This window comes from Pristis pectinata, chromosome 26 (genome assembly GCF_009764475.1).
Source record: "Pristis pectinata isolate sPriPec2 chromosome 26, sPriPec2.1.pri, whole genome shotgun sequence".
Classification (NCBI taxonomy): Eukaryota; Metazoa; Chordata; class Chondrichthyes; order Rhinopristiformes; family Pristidae; genus Pristis; species Pristis pectinata.
Window position 1 is genome coordinate 19,781,053 of NC_067430.1, and position 24,996 is coordinate 19,806,048.

At 40.5% G+C, this 24,996-nt stretch overlaps 1 protein-coding gene across 6 annotated transcripts in view; it reads left to right on the top strand.

Moving 5' to 3' along the window:
* Positions 1 to 24,996, top strand: part of camta1a (calmodulin binding transcription activator 1a) — a 936,513-nt gene that overhangs the window by 352,770 nt on the left and 558,747 nt on the right. For all 6 annotated transcript variants that reach the window (XM_052039225.1, XM_052039226.1, XM_052039227.1 and 3 more), the window contains exon 3: positions 22,458 to 22,525. In XM_052039225.1, coding sequence (XP_051895185.1) covers positions 22,458 to 22,525 — 68 coding nt within the window. The remainder of the gene's footprint in view (positions 1 to 22,457; positions 22,526 to 24,996) is intronic.

A 24,996-nucleotide genomic window follows, 5' to 3' on the forward strand; every position in this document is an offset into this window, starting at 1 on the left:
ACTCTGGATCTTACTTTCCTATTGCTGCCCTGGGAATGTTTGACAGGAAAGTGTAGACAGAGCTTCATTCAGTAGCTACCACATGATATACCACTGCTAGAAGTGTTTGATGGATATTGGAGAGGGAGCTTTAATCTGGATCTAACCAGTGCTGAACCTGCCTTGAGAATATGTGCTGAGTCTGCAAGCTGAATTTTAGCACATAAAATTGCATGGATTGGGGCTGGGTCAGATGTTAAAGTGTTTTAAAAATCTAAAATACAATTCTATTTTACCATTATCTGAAATTTGGGGAGATGAGACAGGTAGCAGCAGTAGCCAACCTGATCCCTGGACATAGATTGGCAACACATACTTCAATAAGGTTTTTAGGCTTTATTGTGGCTGGCTAGGTTTCCCAGGTCTCATTTAACTTGGCAGCTGAAGGAGAGGACTACAGCTCCAGGGTTAATTGAGAAACAATATTGTAGCATTCTCTCTGTGGAACAAGACTTACAGACAGGGAAAATTCCAGTTGGTCTCAACTTAAATACCAGTAGGGTGCATTCAAGTAGGTGACATTCAATGGATGGGATGCATCAGCATACTTGAGGGCCAAGGGGATCAGAAGTACTTCTCCTCAGCCCCCAAGTTTGCCCCATGACTGCTCCACCACTATATAAACACCTCCCACCTATGGTATTGGATTGGATAACTGCCCCCTCCAAACCCCAGAGAAGGGGAAAAGATCCTTCCTTTCCCCTATGTTGGTTGTCCATTGGATCTACCTGTTTTTTGACCTGTCATGAGTACTCCACATTCAACTGGAAGCTGAGTCTGTGGATGAGGGACCTTTTGAGGGACAAAGGATATACACTGTGCAAGTCACAGCCGGTGGGTTAATCAGACTAAAGGATTTCAATGAAAAGCTCTGATGTCCTCCCACATGTAAGCCACCCATCTTAATATCTAAGCCAGGGTGTCTAGAATGAGAAATCCCCTGTACTGACATCTCATGTTCATAAAGAAAACAAAAGATACTTCATCAGAATTTCATTTTGAAACATGAAATCTCCAGTGGAAACATTTGCTAAAGGAATACAACCAGTCAGAGAAGTTAGACTCTCATTGCCTTACCATAGTGTTGCAGAATCCTGAACTTATAGACTGTTCACATGTTCTGATCTAGGAAGTATTTAGTAATTCTTGGACATAAGACTCTGCTGAATATCAGTTTGGGTTGCTGGTTTTCTGTCCTTAATTGATCCTTGGAAAGTGAATTCTTAATCTTGGCCTTTCTGCCAGGAGAAGCATTCATGCTTCCACTCATTGGTTGCAATGAGAAACAAAATTGGAGCTTCCTCACTAAGTATAAAAGTGAACTAATGGGCTAAGAAATTCCCAGGCCTGATTGCAATCAGTTGATCAGTTGGCCTCAACTGAGATGTTAGTAGCAAGGCATTCCAATAGGGAGAGGATGTGTCAGCCTTTGGGGGAGGAAATGTGTGTTAGGAATGGTTCAAAAAGTATTGTCCTACAGAAACCTTGTTGGAATTAATAAATATTCAGGGCTCAGCATAGGGAATATGAACAATGCTCGTAAGATTGAGCCGAACTAAGGTTAAGAATTCACTTGAAGGAACACTGAAATTGTCTGTGGTTTCAACCAAAAAACCAACATGGACAAATATTTCTCATTATCTGCTGATGGTATCTGGATAATAAACATCAGTCTTTTGGACATTGTTAGGGTAATGAACAGTGACAGTTTGAAATGTTTCAACCATTATATTTGACTTGCAAACTGGTTCAGCTTTTACCTTAAAAAAACCTCTTTTGATTTATTTTCCCTTTTGTCATCTCCTCTCTGATCCTGGTGTTGTCAGAACCAGATCTCATTTACTAAATTCTTTCTGGCTTTCCAAGGATTTTAAATAACTTAGGCAATAATTATTTAGAAAATAGTAAGCCAGTGCCCTTTCTTTTCAGGGTCTAGGTTCAAATTATAGAAGTTTCTAAACAGAACCCATACAACCCAGGTGCTACAACAGACCCAATTATCCCCACTGGAATTATCTTAAGGTCAGACCCTTTTCCTTTCCCTTGGACATTAACAAATCTTTCTTGAGTGCTGCAGTTGATGCAGCTTCATTAGGTTCTTGTGGTTAAAATAAATATGTTCTGAAAATCTGGTTTGGAAAAAAAGTATTTCTAATCTCTCCTTTCACGTTTCTATTGATTGTTATTAATCCGTCCAGACTGATAGGCTGAGGATCAACTCTGATTAATGGAAATAAGACACTTTCTTGAAGTGAGTGTGGACAGAGTCAAACCACTTTCATGTGGGGTATGGGTACCTAATTCAGCAAGGCGTCAGCATAACATACTGCACTCTCATTAACATTTAAGCTCCCACTCAGTGACCTAAACCTATAACCTGAGCTGCCATTTCCAATGCAGTGCTACCAGAGTGCTGCACTGCCACCTTTCAAATATGATGTGAAATTGAAGCCCTGTCAATCTCCTCAGTTGCATGCAAGTAATCTCACAGTGCTATTTAAAGGCAAAGGGCATTTTCTTTAGTATCCTATTTGATATTCAATCCTCAACCAACATTATGAAGAAAAATTACATGGTCAATATCTGTTGTTTTTTGTGGAAGCTTGCTGTGTGCAAACTGACTGCCTGGTTTCCTACTGTACATTAGTGACAAAAGAAGTACAGCATAGACCTTAATAAGCTTTGGGACATCCTGAAGTTCAGAAAGCAAGGTAGATTTGTAATTATTTAGTAACTATCATGACGTCAGGACATCTCAAGAGGCATTACAGGCAATGAAGCCATTTGAAGTTTAATCTCCCTTGTAGGAAAAGGCACTTTATCAATACAAAAATACTGCTGCAGATTTTTTTCTTCTTTCTTAAATGGCAGTCTCACTCAAGCTATAGGACAATTGATGTGTGAAATGGAAAATATTACCAAGGTGCTCTGGAGGACACTCTGTAATGCTACAGTTGTGGCATGCAATCTTTAATCAGCGTCTGACCTGTGCATTACTGGGAATGCTTGATGGTGATGCTGGGTCCCTGGGTACTGGAAAATGTTTTCCTCTCCACTGCAATTCATTCTGCACCTTGTTGACCACGGCATTCCCAAGAATAGAGTAACATTTAATACATTTTCTTAAACTGAAATGTTAAGTTGGTCTGAGTTTTGTCAAGATAATTGCTTTTTGGCAATAGGATAAGAAATGGCATAGCTTATCCAATTTCCAAATCACAGTGTTGTCCCTATCCCTTGGCTCGTCATCTTCAACATGCCATTAAACTAATGTTGTTCATCAGCCTTATTGTGCTGTGTTTTCAGTGTTTAGAAAGTTAATTGCTGTCTTATTTTACAGCAGTAAGAACTAATGAAGTTGGCAATCAGCAGAGCCAACCTAGCAAGTTAAGTCCTGGGTTTATTAATAAGATTGTCTCGGTAAAGTGTTGAGGTATTTGGGAACTGTGGTAAATCTCTAATGTGACTGGTTCCTTGGATAGCAGATGACTTATGGTAATATTTTGTCCCAGCGGGATTTCATATTAAAAAAAATCAATGCTCACTGAACTGATGATGTGGTTTTTTCAATAAATATTGTAATCACCTCCAGGTGAGAGAATTATCTCATACTCATTTCTTGGACTGAAATATTGTCATTGTTGATTAGTTTTCTGAATTTTTCCAAATCTGTTTCAATCCAATCTTCATGTTTAAAAATATTCTGAACAAGTGTGGGAAATAAACTTGGAGTTTTAACTTGAAATGGATCTTTTTTCATAGATAAAAAATAATGTAAGGCCAATCAGTAATAATGGAAAATTAAGGTGGGTATCTGCCTGAAAGAAGACTCACTAGCAGTAATATGTAGGGTTGGTACGAACACTGAAACAGACTTCAGCCCTCCTAATTCATTGTTCTTGTGAGTCCCTTAAGCATGATAGAATTTTGTGCGTGGCATTGAATGAATATTATACTGCGTTGTATATCTTTGTAGCCTTCTGCACTCCACTGGATAACACACAGACAGGTACCGGCACAATTTCAGTTGCAGTCTCTGCTCCAACCTGAAAATGCCTCTCCACACTCCCCACTAACTCTGCCCCCCCCACCCCACCCCACCCCACCCCACCACCCACCTGGCATATATGGGAAATGAGGAAAAAAAATAGGAGGACATACACATACTGATCTTGATACTGAGATAGGGTTCTTGAAGTGTGCAAACGTTCCATTCCAGTACTAATACTAATTTGAGAAACAGAAAATTCTCGAATGGAAAATGTAGGTTGACACTTATCCTTCCTGTTGTTTGTCCAGCTGGCTACCTGTTAGTTGGTTGGCTTGTAGGTAAAGATCCCAGCCTCCTTTGGGGGAATGGGACAACTCCTCAAGGGTCCCATCATTATATGAGCTTGTTGATTAATCTGTGGCATAGGATAGAGATAAGAATAATCTATCACTTTCAGGTTGAACTTCTATCCCTGTGGATTTCTCAGCATGCACACAGTTCAGTTCAAGAAAAAAGATCTCATTTTAACCAATCTCCTTCCTTCCCTTCTGAGGCCAGGAGAAGGAGAGCACTTACCTGGAAATCAAAGTCCTTCTGATTTTCACCCTCGGGCTTTATGTTGTCTTCACAACTGCAATGTATATGAAGCAAACTGGTGGCATTGAACTATGACTTAGTTGATCATTAAAAATCAGATCTTCTGCTACTTTTGCTAAGCAGGAATTAATTCTCAGTGGTTTTCCAACTGTTCTAAGTTAAAATCAACCCTGCTGGCTTTTCACCCTGTGAAGGAGTTGATGTTGAGGTATATAATGCAATTATGTGCTGTAGAAAAGCTAAATTTGGAATGTTCCATCAAATTAAACTGTAAACATTGGATCCATGACACAGACTCAGGGACAAAAAAGTAACACATTCATCTCCTTTTCATCATGAAAGGATTGATCCATACATGGAACACATTCCAAGAAAATACTTTTCGTGGTGGTGTATATCACGTTGATGAGCAGGTTAAAAGTGTTGTGTTAAGATGTGGTTTACCTGGTGTTTAGTCAGCTGGCAATCCAGAAAGCCACGTAAACAATAGACCATCTGGGACATATCTTGCAATGTCTTGTGGGACCAGACAATGTTCTGTGGCACTGGACAAAGGCAAGAAAAGGGAAAGTTTTTGCTTTCAGAGTTGCATTCAGAGTTTTTGGTTTCAGAGTTGCAAATATCACCAACTAAAGCAGGGAACAGCAGATATCTTCAGGCTCTTGTTTTTTTCCAATTATTATTTCTGAGTCTAAGGGCTGATATCAACCATTCCAAGATTTATCTTTTTTTTAGGTTATGAAACAAATTAAAAGACCTGGAGGAAAAATTGCACAAACTCAACATCTTAAGTAAAATATTTATTGAGAGGATAATTTTTACAAATGCGAAGATATTTGTCATCCATTCAGAGGCTTGCAGCTAAGGGAGGCACTGTAATAGAATTTTCAATTTATCATTCTCTTTGCAAGACATTCTTTGTTTGCTGTTTAATTTATCCACAAACCTTTAAATAAAAGATAACCTTTTTATTGTTCTGTCTGGTATTTTAAGCAACATTTTAAATAAAATTTTAAATGCATTGTATTAATGTTATTGAAAGGGTAGGTTGTGTTGTAGGATTGTGCATGTTTGACAAAGATGATATGAGAGTAAAGGAGTGTGTGTTCACGTCAATGTTACACTGGTAGAGTGTGCACTGATGATTGTGTGAAAGCGATGGATGTTTTGATGTCAGTCTAGGGCGGGTGGGTGTATTAATAATATCAGTGTGTGAATACAGTGTGTCAGTGATAATCAGAGGGGTATGGGTGTTAGTATCAATGTGAGGGTGGAGTGTGTGAATGACAGTATGTGAGGGAAAGGTGTGCTAATGGCTGCATGAAGAAGATGCGTATTAATGATTGTGGCAATATGCTGTGCTATTGATAGTGTGAACAAGGGAATGAACAGTGAAGCACGGGAACAGGCTCTTCGGCCCACAAGTGTTATGTCGATGTAAGACTGAAAGGTGTTTAAAGTCGTATTTTGAGAACAGCGTGTGCTAATTGCACTATGAACGGAGGTGTGTTAATGGAGGTGGATCCAGCATTGAATCGCTGAACATGTGCCTTCCTCTGGCTTCTGTCCTATCTCTGCTAAAATTAGCTTGTCCATGATACCCGCCCACTGCCCCAAGACTGTTCCAACTAAACTATACTGACCATCCAACTTCCTTGCCTCACTGTAAGGTGATCTTGTAAATAGATTTCTCTTGTACTTTATTTGCTTACCTGCACTGCACTTTCTCTGTGGCTGCAGCACTATATTTTGCATTCTGTTTCTCTTTTTACTACCTCGATGTACTTCTATATGGCATGAAATGTCTGGATGGCACACAAACAAAACCTTTTGACTGCGTCTTGGTACAAGCGACAATAATATGCCAATACTAATACCTTCCTTCACTCTCTAAAGTCCATGAACTGTTGTAGCCTCCCAAATATGGCTCATTTTATCCACAAGTCCTTGTTTGAATTATTTCAGTCAAGTTTCCACTCCGGCCACAATGCTGAAATGACTCTGGTCAAAATCAGTAATGAACTTGATTAAGTTATTCCTTTTCTCCTTCCCTTTCTCAGTTTGGATGCAGTCTTTGTCAGTGTTATTACTCCATTTTCCTCCAACACCTCCTAACCATCATCCAGCTGGCTGAGACTGGACTCATTCATTCTTACCTGTCCAAAAGAACACCAATGGCATCTTCTCTTAAAGTTCTTGGCACTTATACTTGTGTCCACCAATCCTTGGCTTCCACTTACCTTTTCATCAACATGCTGCACCTATGCAGCATTGTCTGAAAACACCATGTCAGTTTCCGTATGCATGCTGATGACATCCAGTTTTATTTGACCACAACCACTTCTGACTCTGCTAACTTCAAATTGTCAGACTACTTATCCAACATTCAGTGAATGAGTAGAATTTTTTTCCAACTAAATATTGGGAAGATGAAAATCATTGTTGTTAGCCCCTATCACAAACTCTCTTCCTGGCCCCTGACCTTGTCCCTCTCACTGGAAATTGCTGAAATCTGATCCATATATTTGCAAGATTGGTGTCGTTCTTGGCCCTGAGATATATTTTGAGCGATATATCCATGGCATCTCTAAGACAGCCTATTTTCACCTCAGTAACATCACCTGTCTCTGCCCATCTGCTACTGAAATTCCTTATCCATGTGTTTGCTACCTCCATGCTTGACTATTCAGTGCTATCCTGCTTCTCCTCCTTTGAACACGCTCCACAGATTTGAGCTCATCTAAAACACTGATGCTATGTTCTAACTTACAGCCACCACAGCTGTGTCTGCTGACCTACATTGGTTCCAGTTAAGCAATGCCTTGATTTTAAAATTGTCAACCTTTTTTTTCAAATCCTTTGATGGTCTCACTTCTTCCTACTCTGCAGCCACCCTCAACCCTATAACCCTTTGAGGTATCTGTGATCCCCTCATTCTGGCCTTTTGCTTATCTCCACTGGCAGCTGTGTCTTCAGTTTCCAAGGCCATAAGCTTTGGGCTTACTTCATGAAACCCTCTGCCTCTCTACTTCTATCTCCCCATCTCCCCCTTAAGACTCACCTTAAAACCTACACCATTGGATATCTGCTCCAACATCTCCTTCTGTGACTAAGTGCAACTTTTTTATGTAAATAGCCCCCTGTGAAGGAGCTTGTGTTAATTACATTACATTGTGGGTGCTGTATAAAAACGAGTTGTTATGTGTCAATGTTAGTGTGATTATGCATTAATCTAAGTGTGGAGCTGATGGTTGGGTATTTATATCTATGTAAAGGTGTTTAATCCTAGTTTGTAGATGGGTTATGCGTGGTTCAGTTACAATAAACCTGAATTAACTTGAATTCAATCTGTTTAGAGCAACAAATTATCAATATCTATTTATGGTAAATATGGAGAATCAGTGCTCCATATATTCATTTAAAATCTGAGGGAAAACCCACATTGCAAAAAAAGTCACTAAACAAAATAATACTGGTTGAATTAATAAGAAGATAGTGACCAAGGTGATGCCAGAACTTGATGGTAGGAGTAAAGGGGGAGGAGACACGAGAAACTGCAGATGCTGGAATCCAGAGCCAAAAACAAGCAGGTCAGGCAGCATCTGTGGAGGCAAGGGGATAGTTGACATTTTGGGTCGAGACCCTTCATCTGTACATAGAAGGAGGAAGTTGTGCAATCTTGAAGTTAGGATTGTGCGAAATGTTGTGCTGAGCTTTGTTTTGGTCATGATGTGATAAGGGAGTGGGAGACTGCCTGAGTAGAAGAAGCTGAGAGCATAGGAGGATTAAGAATGGAAGTTCAAAGGAATAAATTCCATGGTAGTATCAATGCAGAGAGATAAAAAAAATCCTGGTGGTTTTCATGGCAGTGGTGAAATGTGCAGTAATATTTTAATGTAGACACCTGAGGATAGAAGCAGTTATAAATTGATGCTGTGAAACTCTAACCCTGAAGGCCTGTGCATTTCATATTTCCTCATGTTGGTGAGCTGAGATTACATTTAAATTAATTTTAACATCTAAATTCCAATCATCCCTCACAGGCTACATTACAAAAGAGTCATTACTGTTCAACTCAACAGGGAGGAGCAGTCGGACTCCTTGACTGTGGTAGGACATTGGATGTGACCTCTGTGTTAGTTGTGCAATTCTCAGATGGTTGGACTGAGTCTATTCATAATGAATAGTATGTGTTTCTCCATCTGAGGTGGGAGGAGGTGGTGGGCTGATTGAGGTCATGGGTTGCTCCACTGGGGTTGTTGAATCTCCCCCTCCCCCACTTGAGGCAGCTCCAGAGTTAAACATATCAAAAACTCTTACATAGTTATCGATTGGTTGACATCTTCAGATGGTTCTGTCTTGGTTTTTGTTATTTCCCAATGCTATTAAGTACAAAAGCAGTACAATATTTTGCTAGTAGGTAGTTTTAAACCATACAGAAGGGGCCAAATAAAATTAAGACTAAGTTTGCAGCTTCAGTTCTCCTCAGTGGCCTGAATTGGTAGGGTAGAAAATTGGACAGGATTTCCTCACACTAATCACTTTCCAGTGTACTGGTGTATGTTAGGTAAGGATAGGCTCAGGAATCATCTGTTTTGTGGCCACAAGGAGAGGTGCTTATTGCTTAAACATGGACCATGTAAGATGGTGGAAAACTGCCAGAATCAAGGGTGTATTCTGGTATGGGCCAAAGGAACGGAAAGAAAGTTGAAAGGATAGTCGAGAAAGGGCAGTTGTTTCTGTTTAAATTTTGATGCAGGGAAAGCAGTTTTCATCACAGTGAGAGTATCATTGTCATATTTTGTGGGAAATTCTACCAGCACATCTGAAGGTTTGACCAACAAAGACCATCCAAGCACTGCTTAGGGTGATGATGCCTCTTTAAGCAGACAGCTAATGCTCAGTGAAGAGCATTGTCACCCCTGAATTGGGTTTCAGGTTTAACTCCCCCTCTAGAAACTTGAGCACTTAAGGGAAGTTGATACTTTAGTGAATTTTTGTGAGTCATGTGAGGTTTATAGGGGATATATGCAAGAACTTAAGAAAGAAATTAGGAAGACAAAAAGGGGCTATGAAATGACCTAAGCAGGGAGGATTAAATAGACACCTAAAACCTTCTATAAGTATGTAAGAAGCAAGGGGGTAGCTAAGAATAGGTCACCTCAGAGACCAAAAGAATAATTGATGCAGATATGAGTGAGATTCTAAATGAATACTTCTCACCAGCATTCACCAGGGAGAAAGTGCGTGAAGGCTGGAAAGTTAAGGAAGGGGTACGCTGATATTCTGGAGCATGTCTGTTTCAAGAAGAAGGAAGTGCCAGAAATATTGGAGCACATTAGGGTGGATAAATCCCCAGGGCCTGACGGGATCTATCCCAGAATCCTAAGGGAAACAAGGGAGCTGATTGCTGGGGCTTTGACAGAGATTCTTGCATCTTCGTTAGCCGTGGGTGGAGTACCAGAAGATGGGAGGATAGCTGTCTCCTCATTTATAAAGGGCAGTAGGGATAACCCTGGAAACTGCAGCTGGTGAGCCTTACGTCAGTGGTAGGGAGGTTGTTGGAGAAGATTCTGAGGGACATGATTTATGTTCTTTTGGAAAGGCTGTGACCGATTGGAGGAGTCGGCATGGTTTTGTGAAGGGGAGATCACATCTCCCCTGTAACTAAGAAAATTGATGAAGGTAGAGTGTTAGGCATGGTTTACAAGGACTTTGGTAAAGCTTTTGACAAGGTCCCATGAGGTAGGTTGGTCCAGAAGATTAAGGCACAAGGGATCTGAGGCATGTTGACAAACTGGATCCAAAATTGGCTTGGTGATAGGAAGAAGTGGGTAGTGATGGCTGCGTGTTTCTCTGACTGGAAGTCTGTAACAAGTGGTGTACAGGAAGGATCGGTGCTGGGACCTTTGTTTGTAAGATATATAAATGATTTGGATGGAAATGTAGGTGGTATTATTTGGAAATTTGTAGACAATATGAAAATTGGTGGATTTGTAGATAGCAGAGTAGGTTGTCTCACGAGTGGACATAAAGTATTCTCGGAGCAGGAACCAAGCTCTTCAGGATTTCCTGGCCAACGTTCATCTCCCAAATAAAATTGCTGTTTGTGGGATCATACTTTGCACAATTTGTCTGGCACATATCCAACTTTACTACATTTTGAATGTGTTGTTGGCTGTAGATCACTTTCAGATGTCATTAGGTCATAAAAGGCGGAATCTAATTTTATCTTCTTGGTCTTTTGGAATTCTTGGAAGAACAATCCTGGAGCAGTTACTAAACCCACAAGGTGCTACAGTAGTAATATGGTCGTGCACTTGAGCACTTAATCTGCAATTAAGTATGTCCACTTAACTCATTTCAGCAATGGTTCAATGACACCTTTAAGTTAGTACCTTGCCACAGGATATATAAACTGTGATGTAGTGAAAGGAATGAAAATAATCTTTTAACCAAAGAAATGAAATAACAAGCAGAAGTTCGGCTGTTGTTTTTATTCAGTTTCTTCCTGCCCCAGAAAGGAATGGTGGCTGTTCTCTGCTCGTTCCCACTCACTATTCTCTCTTTTTCTTCTCTCTTATGTTTCCACTGGCATTGATTCTCCATCAATATCTCTTCAAAGTGATCTCTGTTCCTAAACAAGCTAAAATAGAAGAATCAGCAGGCTATATTTCTATACAAAGTAGCATAGCTATATCTGACCTGGACCTCAAGTGATCATGACTAACCACTGTGGTTCAGCAGGGCTACCACTCAAGTGCTCTGCAGTGCTGACTGATGTTCCTTACAGTCACGTCACTGGTATCCATGAAGAGTTTAAGTGTGGTTTCATAGATTATGTGATCAAGCCCATCATTTACACGGCATGCTGCCATATTTGTCTGTGCACAGAAGTTAGTGGGACAGGGTGGAGAGAGGGGGAGAAAGAAAGTTGGCATTCTGTGAGAGCCCAGTTCAACTTACACTTGCCCCGACCATAGGTGAAGCCTATCACTGTACCAAGAATGGGAAAGAAGAGCATTACACAAAATATTAAGGTGCCAAAAAAGAGTAACAGGCCACTGGGAGGTCACTGTGATCAGAATTAACTGTAATTTAAATATTGCACTTAGAGTAGGAAGGGATTTGGAACTTGTCCATGCCCCAAATATCTGAGTGGTGGAATTAGTTAGCAAGGAGAACATTGTGAAAGGGGCACAGTGACTATGTTATTGGAGGTAGAAGGGAACAGAGGCTCATGGTAAATAGGTGGTACTGAAGGATACAGAGGGTGTGAGGGATTAGGAGATAGAATAAGAAGCTGAATGGATAGAATTGGGTATGGTGTGTTTGTGGCACTGAGGAAGATAATGAGTATATGAGATTAGGAAATATGGGAAGAAGGTGGATAGTTGGAGGTTGAGAGGTCTGTGAGGCAATGGGAAGGTGTGAGAGTGGGCTGTATCTACAAAGGCCTGGTGTAGAAAGGCCAATTAGCTTCTCTTGTTCTTGAAACTTCTCTTGTTAATGTGTGAAGTGTTTTGAAAGCTGGTTTGGGACTTTAGGAGTTAAGTCTGTATAAGCCTGTGAACCACATGAAAACCATTTCCATTCCATTTACCTGCATACACGTGGGCTATTATTGTCTCAAAGGTACCTTAAAGTAAGTGTGACATGGGCCCATGGTGCCTTTGTATGTTTCTGGATGACATGAGTATATTTCATCTATCAGAGGGATCAAAATCAATTGATTTTGAAGTAAAGAGTTGAATGGTCACCGGTAAGACGAGACCAAGTTAAAAGATTAGTAGTCCCATTAGACATTAACATTTAAAGCACATGCCAATTAAATCCTTCCAGTGAATGGATGTTTTATGGCTCTGTTCATATGCTTTAAATGGGGAATATGATTGGTCTATCTCTGCTGAAGCAACCCCTGCAAAGGCACTTTAGTCCTTCAGCACCTCTGGGCTCATGACCTCACTCATGATCACTGTCCATCCTTCAGTTGGTGGCTGAGGGAAGCATTGGTAACGATGCCATCTGCAGTCAAATAGCTGGCCTTTACTCTTTGATTCTTTATGAAGAACAGCTTTTGGGCAACAGTATTCAATTTTTTCCATGAGTGAGGAATTTATACAGTGAATTGCTACATGAGTCACATACAATGTCACTGTTCTAGGGAGTGCCTTGATTACTGTTATTGACTGTGTTGTGAGTATTGAGTCAAATGGGAGTCTGTTATCAACATGACATGTCAATTACTAGGATAAAATGTAAAGAGGATAATAACTACAAATACTGGGAGGACACAGCACATGTAAAGGTCTAACTCTTTTCAACATCACTTGCTCTTTTTTCTTCAAGGATGCTGCTATTATTTTCATCTGTTTTTGCATCTGGACCTTGAAAAGACTGATCAGCCCATAACACATTAATCTACATCCAGAGTCCATGCACAATTATTCTATCACATGCTTTCCTCTTCCCTTCAGAAGCACCGATTTGTTCTTCCAATCTAAAATGAATTGCATATATTTATTACTTTTGACAATTGCTGTCCAACTAATGAAGTCCCTTTTTGAAGTGTAATGGCTGCTGCCATGGCTAATAACTTGTGCATAGCAAGATCTCTCTACATTAATGTGATAATTGCACAGATAATATTACTCAGTAATGTTAATTGAGAGATAAGTACTTACTCCAGGGCATCAATGTAGTGGCCCAGTCTTTGAAAGAGATAGTGAGGCATTGGTGAAAGTTCAGAGCAGTGTGGGAAAGTTGTGCTGGCAATCCATTTCCATGTTATGAAAGGAGCATTGCAACTTGTTTTAACTAGATTTAACATGAAGAATTGAGATGTGCCTTGATACACGGCTTCAAAATTTTAGAAGGTTTAGTCAGGAAGGGGCCAAATTTTTGGGCTTGGAGAGCCATCTTCAGCTCAGAGTAGAAGACTGTGCACCAAATTTGTTGCCGGCACTTCTGTGCACATGATGTGGCAGTGGATGGAGGCATTGCACAATGTACAGTGCTGGTTTGATGCCACTTGCAGAAACTTCTTCTGTGTATATGGGGCTCAGAAAGGGGAAAGGGCCTCACCTTATCTGGACTGCTGCCAGGAAATTAGAATCGTCTGATTCCTAAGGGTGATTATCTTCTTTATCTTTTACCCATCACTTCCCACCACCCTACTTCTTGCTGCCAACGTCCTTTTGTCTCTCAGCAACTGATTCCCTGACCTCTCCACTCTCTCTCTCTTCCTTTTCATCCCCACTCCAGTCTTGATTCTCCTTTTGACACTGCCCACCCATGATCCGACCTAAGCCATCCTATCCCCAGCTTTGCTCTACTATTGCCAGTCTCTGCAACAGTAGGAGAATAAGGAGGAAATTCCACTGTCCCTGCTGCCTTGGACAGTAGGCCAAGAGTTGCCACAGGTCATATTTTGTGCAATTAAATGGGAGCACAGAAATAGAGGATAAGTTTAATCACCACCATGTAAAATTTCCCCAGCAGTTCCTCCTACGTTCCATAAGTCAAAAGTAACCCTGGAAAAATTGGGGTTTCTTCAGGTTTTCCCCTGTGATTATGGCGAGAGGTCAGAAGAGTCTCTTGGTATTTCCTCTCTCCTGGATAACAAGCTCCTTTTAAAAAATATTGCTAATAAATTCTTTTAAAACTGTATTTGGACAAATACCAGGTTACAAATGAAGGTTAAAAGATAACAAGCACAGAGAGTCAGATTCTCGAGGGAGCATTATCCTGGTCCTGCTGTGACCATGGAAGTGTCATTTGCAAAAGGCAGCCAGTCAGGAATGAATAATGTGGGTATAAAAAGATGGTTAAAAATAAAGTGAGAGGAATTGCTATCAAATATGAGTTAAACAGTACAGCAGTGCTCACAGAAGTATAACAGGGGAATTGGAGTTAATAATGCATTACAGGGAACCAGATAGAGTTGTGATTACAGGGACATGGCTACAGAAAAATCAGAACTGTGAAATAAATATTAGTGAGTAAAACATATTTAGAAAAGAATAAGAAGGAAAAGGGGGTGTGGAGTAATTGTACTGATTAGAGAAAACCTTCAGAGTGGGATAAGGTGATACAGCTTTCAGGAAGAAAGAAATAAAATCCATGTGGAGAGAGGTAATAGATAATATGTTAATTGTGCAAATAAGTATAGTGTACAAAACACCTAATAGTGGTGGAGGAAGAAGTATGAAAACAAGTTATGGAAATGAGTAGAAAACATAGAATAATCATTTTGGTGGATTTAAACCAGCCCAAAGTTAATTACACACACTAGTAGTTAAATAAGGTAAGAATTTAGAACTTCTACAATGTTACAGGACTCCTTATTTTATCCTGCATATGAAATGCTGAGGAAGGGTCAAGTAGTAGTACTTTTGGTCAAGTAGTGGGGAACAATCAAGAACAGAAAGGAGAAAATGTTGGGGAATTGCTGGATAGTAGTGATCATAATACAATGATAAATATGAGGAAAATCAAGGTAATGGACAGGAGAAAATTTGACTTTGAGGGGCAGAGAAGCAAACTTGAGAAAATAATATGGATGGCAATGTTGGAAGTATCAGCAAACAATAGTGTAGAATAGCAATGGGAAACATTTAAGATGATGTTCAACAGAATCCAAGAAAATTAAATTTGCTAAAATGTAAGAACAAACTGAATACTCATGAGAAACCAAAATTGATTAAGAAATATTAAGAGAGAAGGTGAGAAACATTTACAAAGGAAAAGAGAAATGATGAAATTAAATTATCAGAGAAAATAAAATAATAACATATTCCACAATCATATATACTTAAATGAAGTGAAATTTGCAATGCGATTAGAATCAGTGAGGGATAAACCAGGTAAAAGTGCAAGGTAGGAATAATGAAATAGTGATGATATTGAGTTGAATCATCTGACCTGATGCCACTGCTTAGGCTAGGACCATCAGCATGTTCCCAATGCTGGTGTGGGCTTAAGGCAGTGGTGGTATTTTCCATCTTGCCACTTGTGGCTTTGGCTTCCCCTGTACTGGTAGACACTTCATGGAGTCCATCAGGATAGCACCAACTTTTCCATCCCTGGTGCCAGCTCTGTAGGAGAGAGATTAACTGCCAGAAGAAAGGTGAGTGGAGCTTTTGCTGAAGTTATTTTAAATGGTTTGGATGTTTCTAAGTGTATGCATTTTCTCAGTCTTTTAGTTTTAAACTTAAAAAAAAGTATGTGGTTAACATTTTATTATTTATTTCTGGTGATTTTGAATTGGATGCTAAAAACATTAAGAACATTCAGTAATAGCTTTGAAAGGCTGTTCACTGGCTGTCAAACCCCTGTGAATCCAGCTGACTGCCTGTGCTATGACAGCCACCATGCCACACACTGTATCCTGACGGTGGTAGGAATTGCTCAGGGCAATGCTGGTTAAAAGAAAACACAGTTAGGTGGTCAACAATCTTCTTCAGTACTTTTATATATAAAAAAAGGACACAGGTGAGCCAGGAATAAGGTTCCAAATTGTGGTGAGGCCCATTTTGCCAGATAGAAATATACTTGAGGGTGAAATGTGGAGGTGAAAGAAATGAATATTTTGTGTCTAGCTTCACAAAAGAGGGAGATGATACTAAAATTGTGGTTAAGGAGGATGCATGTGAAACACTGGATATAATAAACATAGAAAGAGAGGAAATATTATGAGATCTAGCATTTTTAAAAGCAGATAAATTGGCAGGCCCTGTTCAGATATTTTTGAGGCTCTTTTTTGATAAAACAAGGGTATATTGGAGGATTGGAACCTCATTTTAAAATCCACACAATTTCTCTACTTCTCTACTCCACAACTAGCTGCACCTCAAGCCAAAGTGTTTCAGTACAGTTGAAACACTGACATCTATCTGATAAAATGGAAAGTTTCCCAGGCATGCCCTGTTCAGAAAAAGTAGGACAATCCAATTCAGCTAATTACCACCCAAAAGTCTACCCTCAGTCATCAGTATAGTAATAGAAGGCGTCATTGACAGTGCAGTCAAGTAAGACTTGCTCAGCAATAACCAGCTCACTGACACCCAGTTTGGGCTTCACCTGGACCACCCTGCTCCAGATGCCATTACACCGTTGGTGCAAACATAAAGCTGAATTCCAGAGGTAATGTAAGAACGACTGCTCTTGACATTGAGGTAGTGTTTGACTGAAGTCAAAGGGCAAAAAAGGAAAAATGCTGTAATGGTTACTCTCCTACCTTACATTAAGGAAAATGCTTTTGTTGTTGGAAGTCGAGAATCCCTGTCCTAGCATATACGTAAGTGCAGGAATTCCTCAGGTCAACGTCCAAGGCCCAAGTATGTTCCTCTGCTTCACCAATGTCACCAGGGTCAGAAGTGATAATGTTTGCTGATCATTGCGCAATGCTCTGTTCCATTTGCAACTCTGCAGCAAATTAAGCAAGTAGGCTGCATGTAGCAAGACCTAGACAACATTCTGGCACAGGTTGAGAAGTGGCAAGTAATATTCACACTACAAAAGTGCCCAGTAATGACCTACACCAAAAAGAGAGACTCTACATACCTGTGCTTGACATTCAAAAAGTATTACCATTGCCAAAAAGCAAACCATCCATATCTTAGGGATCACCATTGACCAAAAGCTGAATTGGGCCAGCTACATAAATCACATGGGTACAAAAGCAGATAAGAGACTGCGTACCCTGTGGTGAGTAACTCACCTCCTGAAACACAAAGCCTTTCCACATCTACAAGGCACAAGTCAGGAGCATGATGGAATGCAATATATTTGCCTGGAAGAGTGCAGCTCCAACGACACTCAAGAAGCTCTGCAGCATCTAAAACAAAGCAGCCTGCTTCATTGGAACCTCATCAACTACCCTAAACTATTATTCCCTGCACCAGCAGCACACAGTAAGTGTAATATCACCAAGAAGGACAAAGGCAGCAGGGGCATTGGAAGACCATGACCTGCAGGTATCCTTCCAAGTCACACACCGTACTGATTTGAAAATATATGGCTGGTCCTTTATCATCGGTAGGTCTAAATCCTTGAAACCCCTCTTCAACAGCACAGTGGGAGTACCTTCACCATAAGGATTACTGTGGTTCAAGATGCCAGCTCACCCCATTGCCTTTTCAAGTACAGTTAGGGATAGGCAATAAATGCTGGCCTTGGCCAGCGATGCTTCAATCCCAAAGTCTTCTTTTGAAGCTCTTCAGTTGTATTCTGAATTCTTCGTTAAATTTAAACTACAACAACCTCTTCAAGAGACATTTTGACTAAGAAGAAAGAAATATTTTCCAAGTCCAATTCTTCACATACTACTGCAGAAATCTAAAAGTCCACTTATTGCTTAGCCTCATAGCTGGAATGGTTGCAACCAGTGTCGGTGCACTGGGCTTCTTACTGAAAGTAATAATATAAATAATGAGCATCAGCGATCTGGAGGGTTAGACTGAGCCACAGTGAAGTCACCTTGCAACAGAGTAGATTTCCATCCAGATTTGATGCTGTCAGCTCTTGTGGGGTAGACACTCAGTCATTTGATAACTAGAAAACTGGACAGCAGTAGTTAGTAATTGTGATTTCTATAAACTATTACATTGACATTAAAGTGCCATTATCCCTCTCCCCCTCCTATCTGTCCCTTATTGGCTGTGTGCCGGATGAAACACGGCAGCTGATATTGCAGTGCTCACCTGGTGTGCTCCTTATCATAGCTGCTTCACATGGCAAGGACATCGCAGTGAGCATAAAATACAGGCTGCCCTGGGCAAATTTAAGTCACTGGGGATTGCTTAACCTCAACACCTGTGATTAAATCACATGGAAAATTAAATAGCTTCTTCCTAATTACGCAAAAAATGAATGCATAAAAATTGATCATTTAACTGCCTGTTAATTCAGCAGGTAAATGTATTATGAAATATTGAACCATACACAGCTTCAAGATTTGATCCTGGATCTTTGCTGAGCTGGCAGATCTCAGGCACATAGAAATGTCATTAGTGCCCCACAATCCATAGAGAGGGAGTACAAACAAGCTTCCGATTTCTTATGACCTCTGCTGGAAGGTGGAGAGGTGTGGCTGTCAGCCAAGATTCAGTTGTGGAACCCTCCATAGTGGAATGGCCTAATGATGAGCAGTGTTTCGTTTGTACATCTGTGAGTCTCTGAGGAGAGGCAGACACTTGACACTGTCGGGGGAGGTGGAGACAAATACTTACCGATCACTAACTGGCATAAAATGAACAGCTTAACACATTTCACAGGAGAACAAGGGGTTAGATTCTTGACAAGCTTAGGGACAGGCAAAGACCATTTGGCCACTGCAGCCTGCTTTGTCATTCATTTGATCCATCACTGAACTGCTTCTTAATTCTATCTAATTCCCTTGCATTTATATGTCTTAATATCCTTGCTTAATAAAAATATTAGTTTTGAAATTTTCAATTGACCTTTGGCCTCAACAGTTTTTTTTGGAAAGAGTGAGTTCATGACATCACCCCTGAATTAATTAGGTCTTTTTTAAGGTTGTAAGCCCTTTCCTGAATTTCCCCCAAAGGAAAGTTTCTCCCTACCTTGCACTGGCACTTTAATAATTTCAATAAGACCACCATGGAATTATTAACACTTAACTTGTGCCACCTCTAGGTATAATTAATTAACCCTTTTAGCGCCACACTTACTCTAAAACCAGTATATTGTTGCTGAGGTGCAATAGTTCGATACAGCTCAACTGAAGCCTCTGTGTTTGCAGCTATTTGGATTGCTTCCAGTCTTCTTTCTTTGCATCAGTATACCAGAACTATTTGCTGCTGAAGTGTTAGTGAGAGAGATTTGTGGCACTGGGGTTTAGATGCATACTGTCCAGATTATGTAGCAAGGAAAGAATTGTTCAGTGAAATTGGTCTGTTGGGGCCTGTGACTGGATAAGCAACACTGCTTAAAGTGCTATTCTGTACTTATGGAGTAACGCCTGTGGAATAACAAGTTTTTATATTGTCACCTACTGCCGATGCGAAGGCTATAAAATATAGTTTATAGAGGCAAAAGGAGGAGCGAACAGTGCATGGTTTGTAAACCAGTTCCTTATAGTGGGGACCTAAGTCTAAAAATGAGTTTGTGGACATGCATCAGCAGCATGAAACTGGCCATAATTCAGCATGAATTGGCAGGCTCATTCAGTGATGTTTGCAGTGGGAAATATCGCACTGGAACTGTGCAGGAGGCTGTTCTACTGCTGGGAATAAGGCAGAAGAAACAAAGAACTCGGATTTTTACAGCGCCTTTCAGGACCTCAGGATGTGCTAAAGTACTTTTCAGCCAGTGGAGTACATTATAACTGTATTTGTTGTAAAATAGGAAATGTGGCATATAGCTATACACAACATCAATCAACTAATCTCTTTTAACAATATTGTTTGAGAAATAAATATTGAGCTGAACATAGGAATATTTCTGCATTTCTGAGAAATCTTGGGGTTTCAGTGTAAGGATTCATCTGAAAGATGCCACCTCCAACAATGCAGCATTCCTTATTATTGCACTGGGAATGTCACACTTAACATTATGCTCGTGCTTTTGTTGACTGTGTTTTTTGTTCTGCTGACTGAGAAATGAGAGTGCTACCATTTAAGCCATAAGGGACCCTATAATTTGGAAGACTATTTTTGTAGATCTTGCACTTCTGAAGTCTGTTCATCCAACTCCAGGTCCCCTCAGGTTGGGGAGGAGGACATTAAGGGTGGGGTGGGAGGGTGGATGTCAGAGGAACAGAGAAAGAAGGGCAAAGAAGAGATCTGAGGAGCTAGAATGGCACTTGAATCAACTTATAGAACAGCAACCCTTTGGTTGGTAGCTTCATGCTCATCCCCATCCAGAGCTGGAAAACCTGGCAGAGCAGGTTCAGGGCAGTCCAATGTGCAAGAAAGGTTTGAAATTGTACAAAATGGGGATCAAACATCTTTGACTTAGAAAAATTAGCATTTTCATCACAGGTCAGGATCTTGTTCAACAACATTCAAGAAATTTAGCATCGTTCAGGACTAAGTAGAGTGCTTGACAATTATTCTGTCCACCACCCTATGTTGTTTGTTTTCTCCATCATAGGTGCACTGTCCTGCAGTGTGTACTACCTAGAAAACACAATACAATTATTTGTCAGCATTGCTTCAACAGCGACTCCCAAACACGCAACCTCTCCCAAACCCACAAGTTCTACCACTAGGAAGATAGTAGCAGGTGCATGTGAAAGCCATCATGTGTGCATTCATCTTGTTCATTCCTCTCGTTCATCAATTTCCCCTTCGTTCATCTTTGCTGGGTACAAATCCTGGAATTCCCTGCTCATTGTGGGAACACTTTCACCAGAAGGACTGCAGCAGTTCAGGGTTGTTGCTCACCACCACCTTTTGAAAGTCAATTAAGGATGGGCATTAAACGTTGGCATTGCCAGCAATGCCTGCATCTCATAAATAATCATCAAAGAAATGTCCTTGCAATCCTTTCTCTCACAGATACTTACTTGGCTTTTCACATAAGTTTACCAATGAGTTATGTTTGTGATAAACCTGGGAACTTAATCATAGAAATTATCATGAATTTTTCAGAAGTTGTCTTTCGCACATTCAATGATTGTCCCCTGTTGTTGGTGTCTCTGACTTTGTGATTGTTCTGAGGGTGTCAGAGGCTGTCTAAATCTTCTGGGTTTAGTACAATATATTCCATCCATCCACTGCTCTGTTTATCATGCTTTGCTTGAATCTTGAAGACCTTTCACTTGCAGGAGGTGGTGGATATTGCAGCCTAAGACAGAGATGGCTTGCAGTATCTCGTGTCTAAGTAGTCCAATTTGAGATTTGCATGATCTATGGCAATGGTAGCAAGTGCACATGTCAATATTTGATAGTTTAGAAGCCATGTCCTTATGGGGTTTATTCTCTTTAAGCTATTTGAGCCAGTTCCTGCCACGATTGATGCCCTGTTGGAGTTAATGTTGCCACTTATTCCAGTCAGTTACCATGGTTTCTCTTCAGTAGAAATCTTGAACAATTTGCACCTGAACTACTGCAGACCCTCTGTTGTTGAACTGAGTTAGGACTTGGCTCATTTAATCACTGTTGTTGATGAAGGGGCTGCATGGGCTGGAGAACTCTTGTATCACCTGCTTATCCTGAAGGCCAAAGGCAGAGGAGGTCAGTGGAGCCATTCATTTTATTGGTTGTTTTAAAAATTTACAGCATTTATTAGGAAAGAACATGACTAATTGGATAGCTCCATCAAGGAGCCAGCACAAGCATTACAGGCTTTATAGCCTCCTACCTTTTTATTGGGATACTATGGGTGCTAGAATCATTGGAATTATTGATATCCTTGCTACAGGGGTGGGGCAAGCCTTGTGGATGGCTGGATGGATGCTCAGGCATGGGGAAAGAGCAAGGATAAGAAATTGAGAGGCAAGAGGCTTTGGTCTCGGTTTTGAATATGAAAAATGACTGATATGCCTTTTAAAGCAAAGATTTAGGTTCTGCTGTTATTTGTGAAAGTACAATATAATTTCTATGGTTTTTCAACAAACTTGTGGAGTTGGTATCTCCTGTGACTGTATTGTGAACTTACACTACATATGGTGTATATTTGGGAATTTATTAACCTAGGTTCTTTTCTTTTAAAAAGTGATGTTCATGAATACTCATAATTATTTGTCATCATTTGATATTTGACAGGGACCCTGTTGGAATGGAACCATGTTAGCAAAGCTGATAAATATTGTATGAATTACACCTTGCATCTAAATTGGTCTTTTCCTGTTTGTCTTTTTCAGGAAATTGCAGCTTACTTAATAACATTCGAGAAACATGAAGAATGGTTAACAACATCCCCTAAAACCAGGTAAGTGTCAATGCATGTTTTATCGGCCCAGCATTACTGTTAAATGAACTGTGACCACAGAGGTGCATGCATCATTGTTTAAAATATTTAATGAGCAATGTAATTGTTGTTCTATACCAAAAGTCTCATGACAGATGAACTGTGGGCTGGCTGTTAAAAGCTCTAGTCGATGAGTTAAGACACCTCGTAATATTCCCTGAGCATGAAAAGTTTCCACAGAGAAGGTTTTCAGGTTTCCAAGTGTGCCACCAGAACTATGCTGTCAGTTTCTCAGTATCAGAGTGGTAGTCACACTCTTCATTCCAAATCTTGCCTCTGGTGTCTTTTTTTTGATTAACTCACTAAAACAAACCCCACTTACTGTAAATTCTAGAACACAAGCCACAGGTCATGATAGGATCTAATTATTTTATAGTAACGTGGCGATTTCTTCTGTCTCTGCTGAGTGTGCTGTTCTTACTTGGAGGAGTATAAATCCGTCTGATAACTGATCTGCGTAGTCAGGTATTGACTGAGCAGGTGCCTGTTTGACTACATGGACCATTACACCCCAATCTAATCCTGTCCTTTACTGATATCTGCACACATGGCACAATCAGGAGGAGGAACTCTGACTTTTTGCTTTCTGATCTCCCAGTCCTCAAAGTCAATGAGGCTGTTTGCAGGATTCATTCTGGTCAACAATTTGTAATATTCTGATGATATTCTCTGCTTTAAATGTGCTAGGTGGCTTTAATCTTTGGAATACCCAGGAATGCGTGTTTGGGAATGACAAGTGAGGAGTGAGTGCTGAAACCTTAATTTACTCATAAAAGGAGCAAGAATCAGGCACTTTTATTGTTGAAGGTGACTACTTATGGTTGTCAACCCCGTGGGAATGCTTGCAGGCGCACAGAGCTCAATGTGCCACATTTGTCACAAAATCCTGGGGACTCTCATGGGGATTACTGGATTGATCTAAAAACAGAAAATGTTGGAAATACTCAGCAGGTCAGAGTGCATCGGGGGAAGAGAAACAGAGTTAACACCTTTCATCAGAACTGGGAAAGAAACAAAAGAAGCTCATTAAACTGCAAGGAGGGTGGGCGAGGGGAGATGTCTCTGATAGGGTAAAACCGGGATGACCATGGGGATAAACTGTAAACAAGGTTATCTGGTCAATGAGTGAATAGGAGCAGTTAAGGAGTGAGAACACAGACAAAAGAACAGTGATAAAGGATTGTAGGAGTTGCAAAATGCTGAGCAGGAAGACGTGTCTGCCAGGTCAGGCTGGGCATGTCCTCCAATTCCCACAGGAAACAACAGGAAAAAGTAAACAAACAAGCTAAGCCAATATCACAGATGGGTGACTGATACAGACTGAGAAATCAAATTACCTTAAATTGTGGAGTTCAGTATTGGTCCGAAAGGCTGCAATGTGCCCAGATGGTAGATGAGGTGCTGTTCCTCAAGTGTGCATTGGGCTTCACTGTAACAGTGCAATGGACCATAGACTGATGGGTCAGAGTGAGAGTGGGATGAAGTATTAAAGTGGCGGGCAACAGGAAGCTCAGGGTTGCCCCTGTGGACAGAGCACGGGTGTTCTGCAAAGCGGTCCATATTTTCAATTCTCCAATGTAAGGGAGAACACATTGTGAACACTAAATGCAGTACATTGATTGCAAGTGTAAGTGAATTGTTGCTCACCTGGAAAGAATATTTAGGTCACTGGATGGTAGGGTGAGATGAGGTGAAAGGACAAGTGGTACATCACCTCCAGTTGCAAAGATTGGGGGGGGGTGTTGGTGGGAATGGAAGAGTGGACAAGGGAATGGTGAAAGGAACAATCCCTATGAAATGCTGAAGGAGGAAGAGAGAGGAAAATGTGTCTGATGGTGGAATCTCTTATATGCTGGGCTGAATGATGGAAATAGCCTCCAGTGATGAACCTTCAACAAAGAAATGTAGATAGATTAAGCGAGAAGGTAAAACTTTGGCAAATGGAGTGGAATGTGGGGAAATGTTAGGTTATCCTCTGGTAGAAAGAATAGAAAAGTAAGCCATCATTTACATTTAGAGAGACTGCAGAAAACTGCTGTACATAGGGATCTGAGGGTCTTTGTGCACAGAATTAGCATGCAGGTAGTTCATGTAATTTGGAAGGCAAGGGAGGCATCAGTCTTTCTTGCAAAGAGATGGAGTATAAAAGAAAGGAAGTCATGCCACAACTGGAGTATGTGTAGAGTTTCGAATATGTATTGGAGAGATATTCTTGCCTTTCAGGCAATTCAGAAAAAGGTTTGCTTGGTTGATTCTTGGAATGAAGAGATTGCTTCATTAGGAAAGGCTGAGCAAGTTGGGCCTATGTCTGGAGTTTAGAAGAATAAGAGGTGATATTATTGAAACAGAAAATGTTCTGAGGGTCACCACAGGATGGAGTACTGTGTTCAGTTCTGGTCGCCGCATTATAGGAAGGATGTGGAGGCATTGGA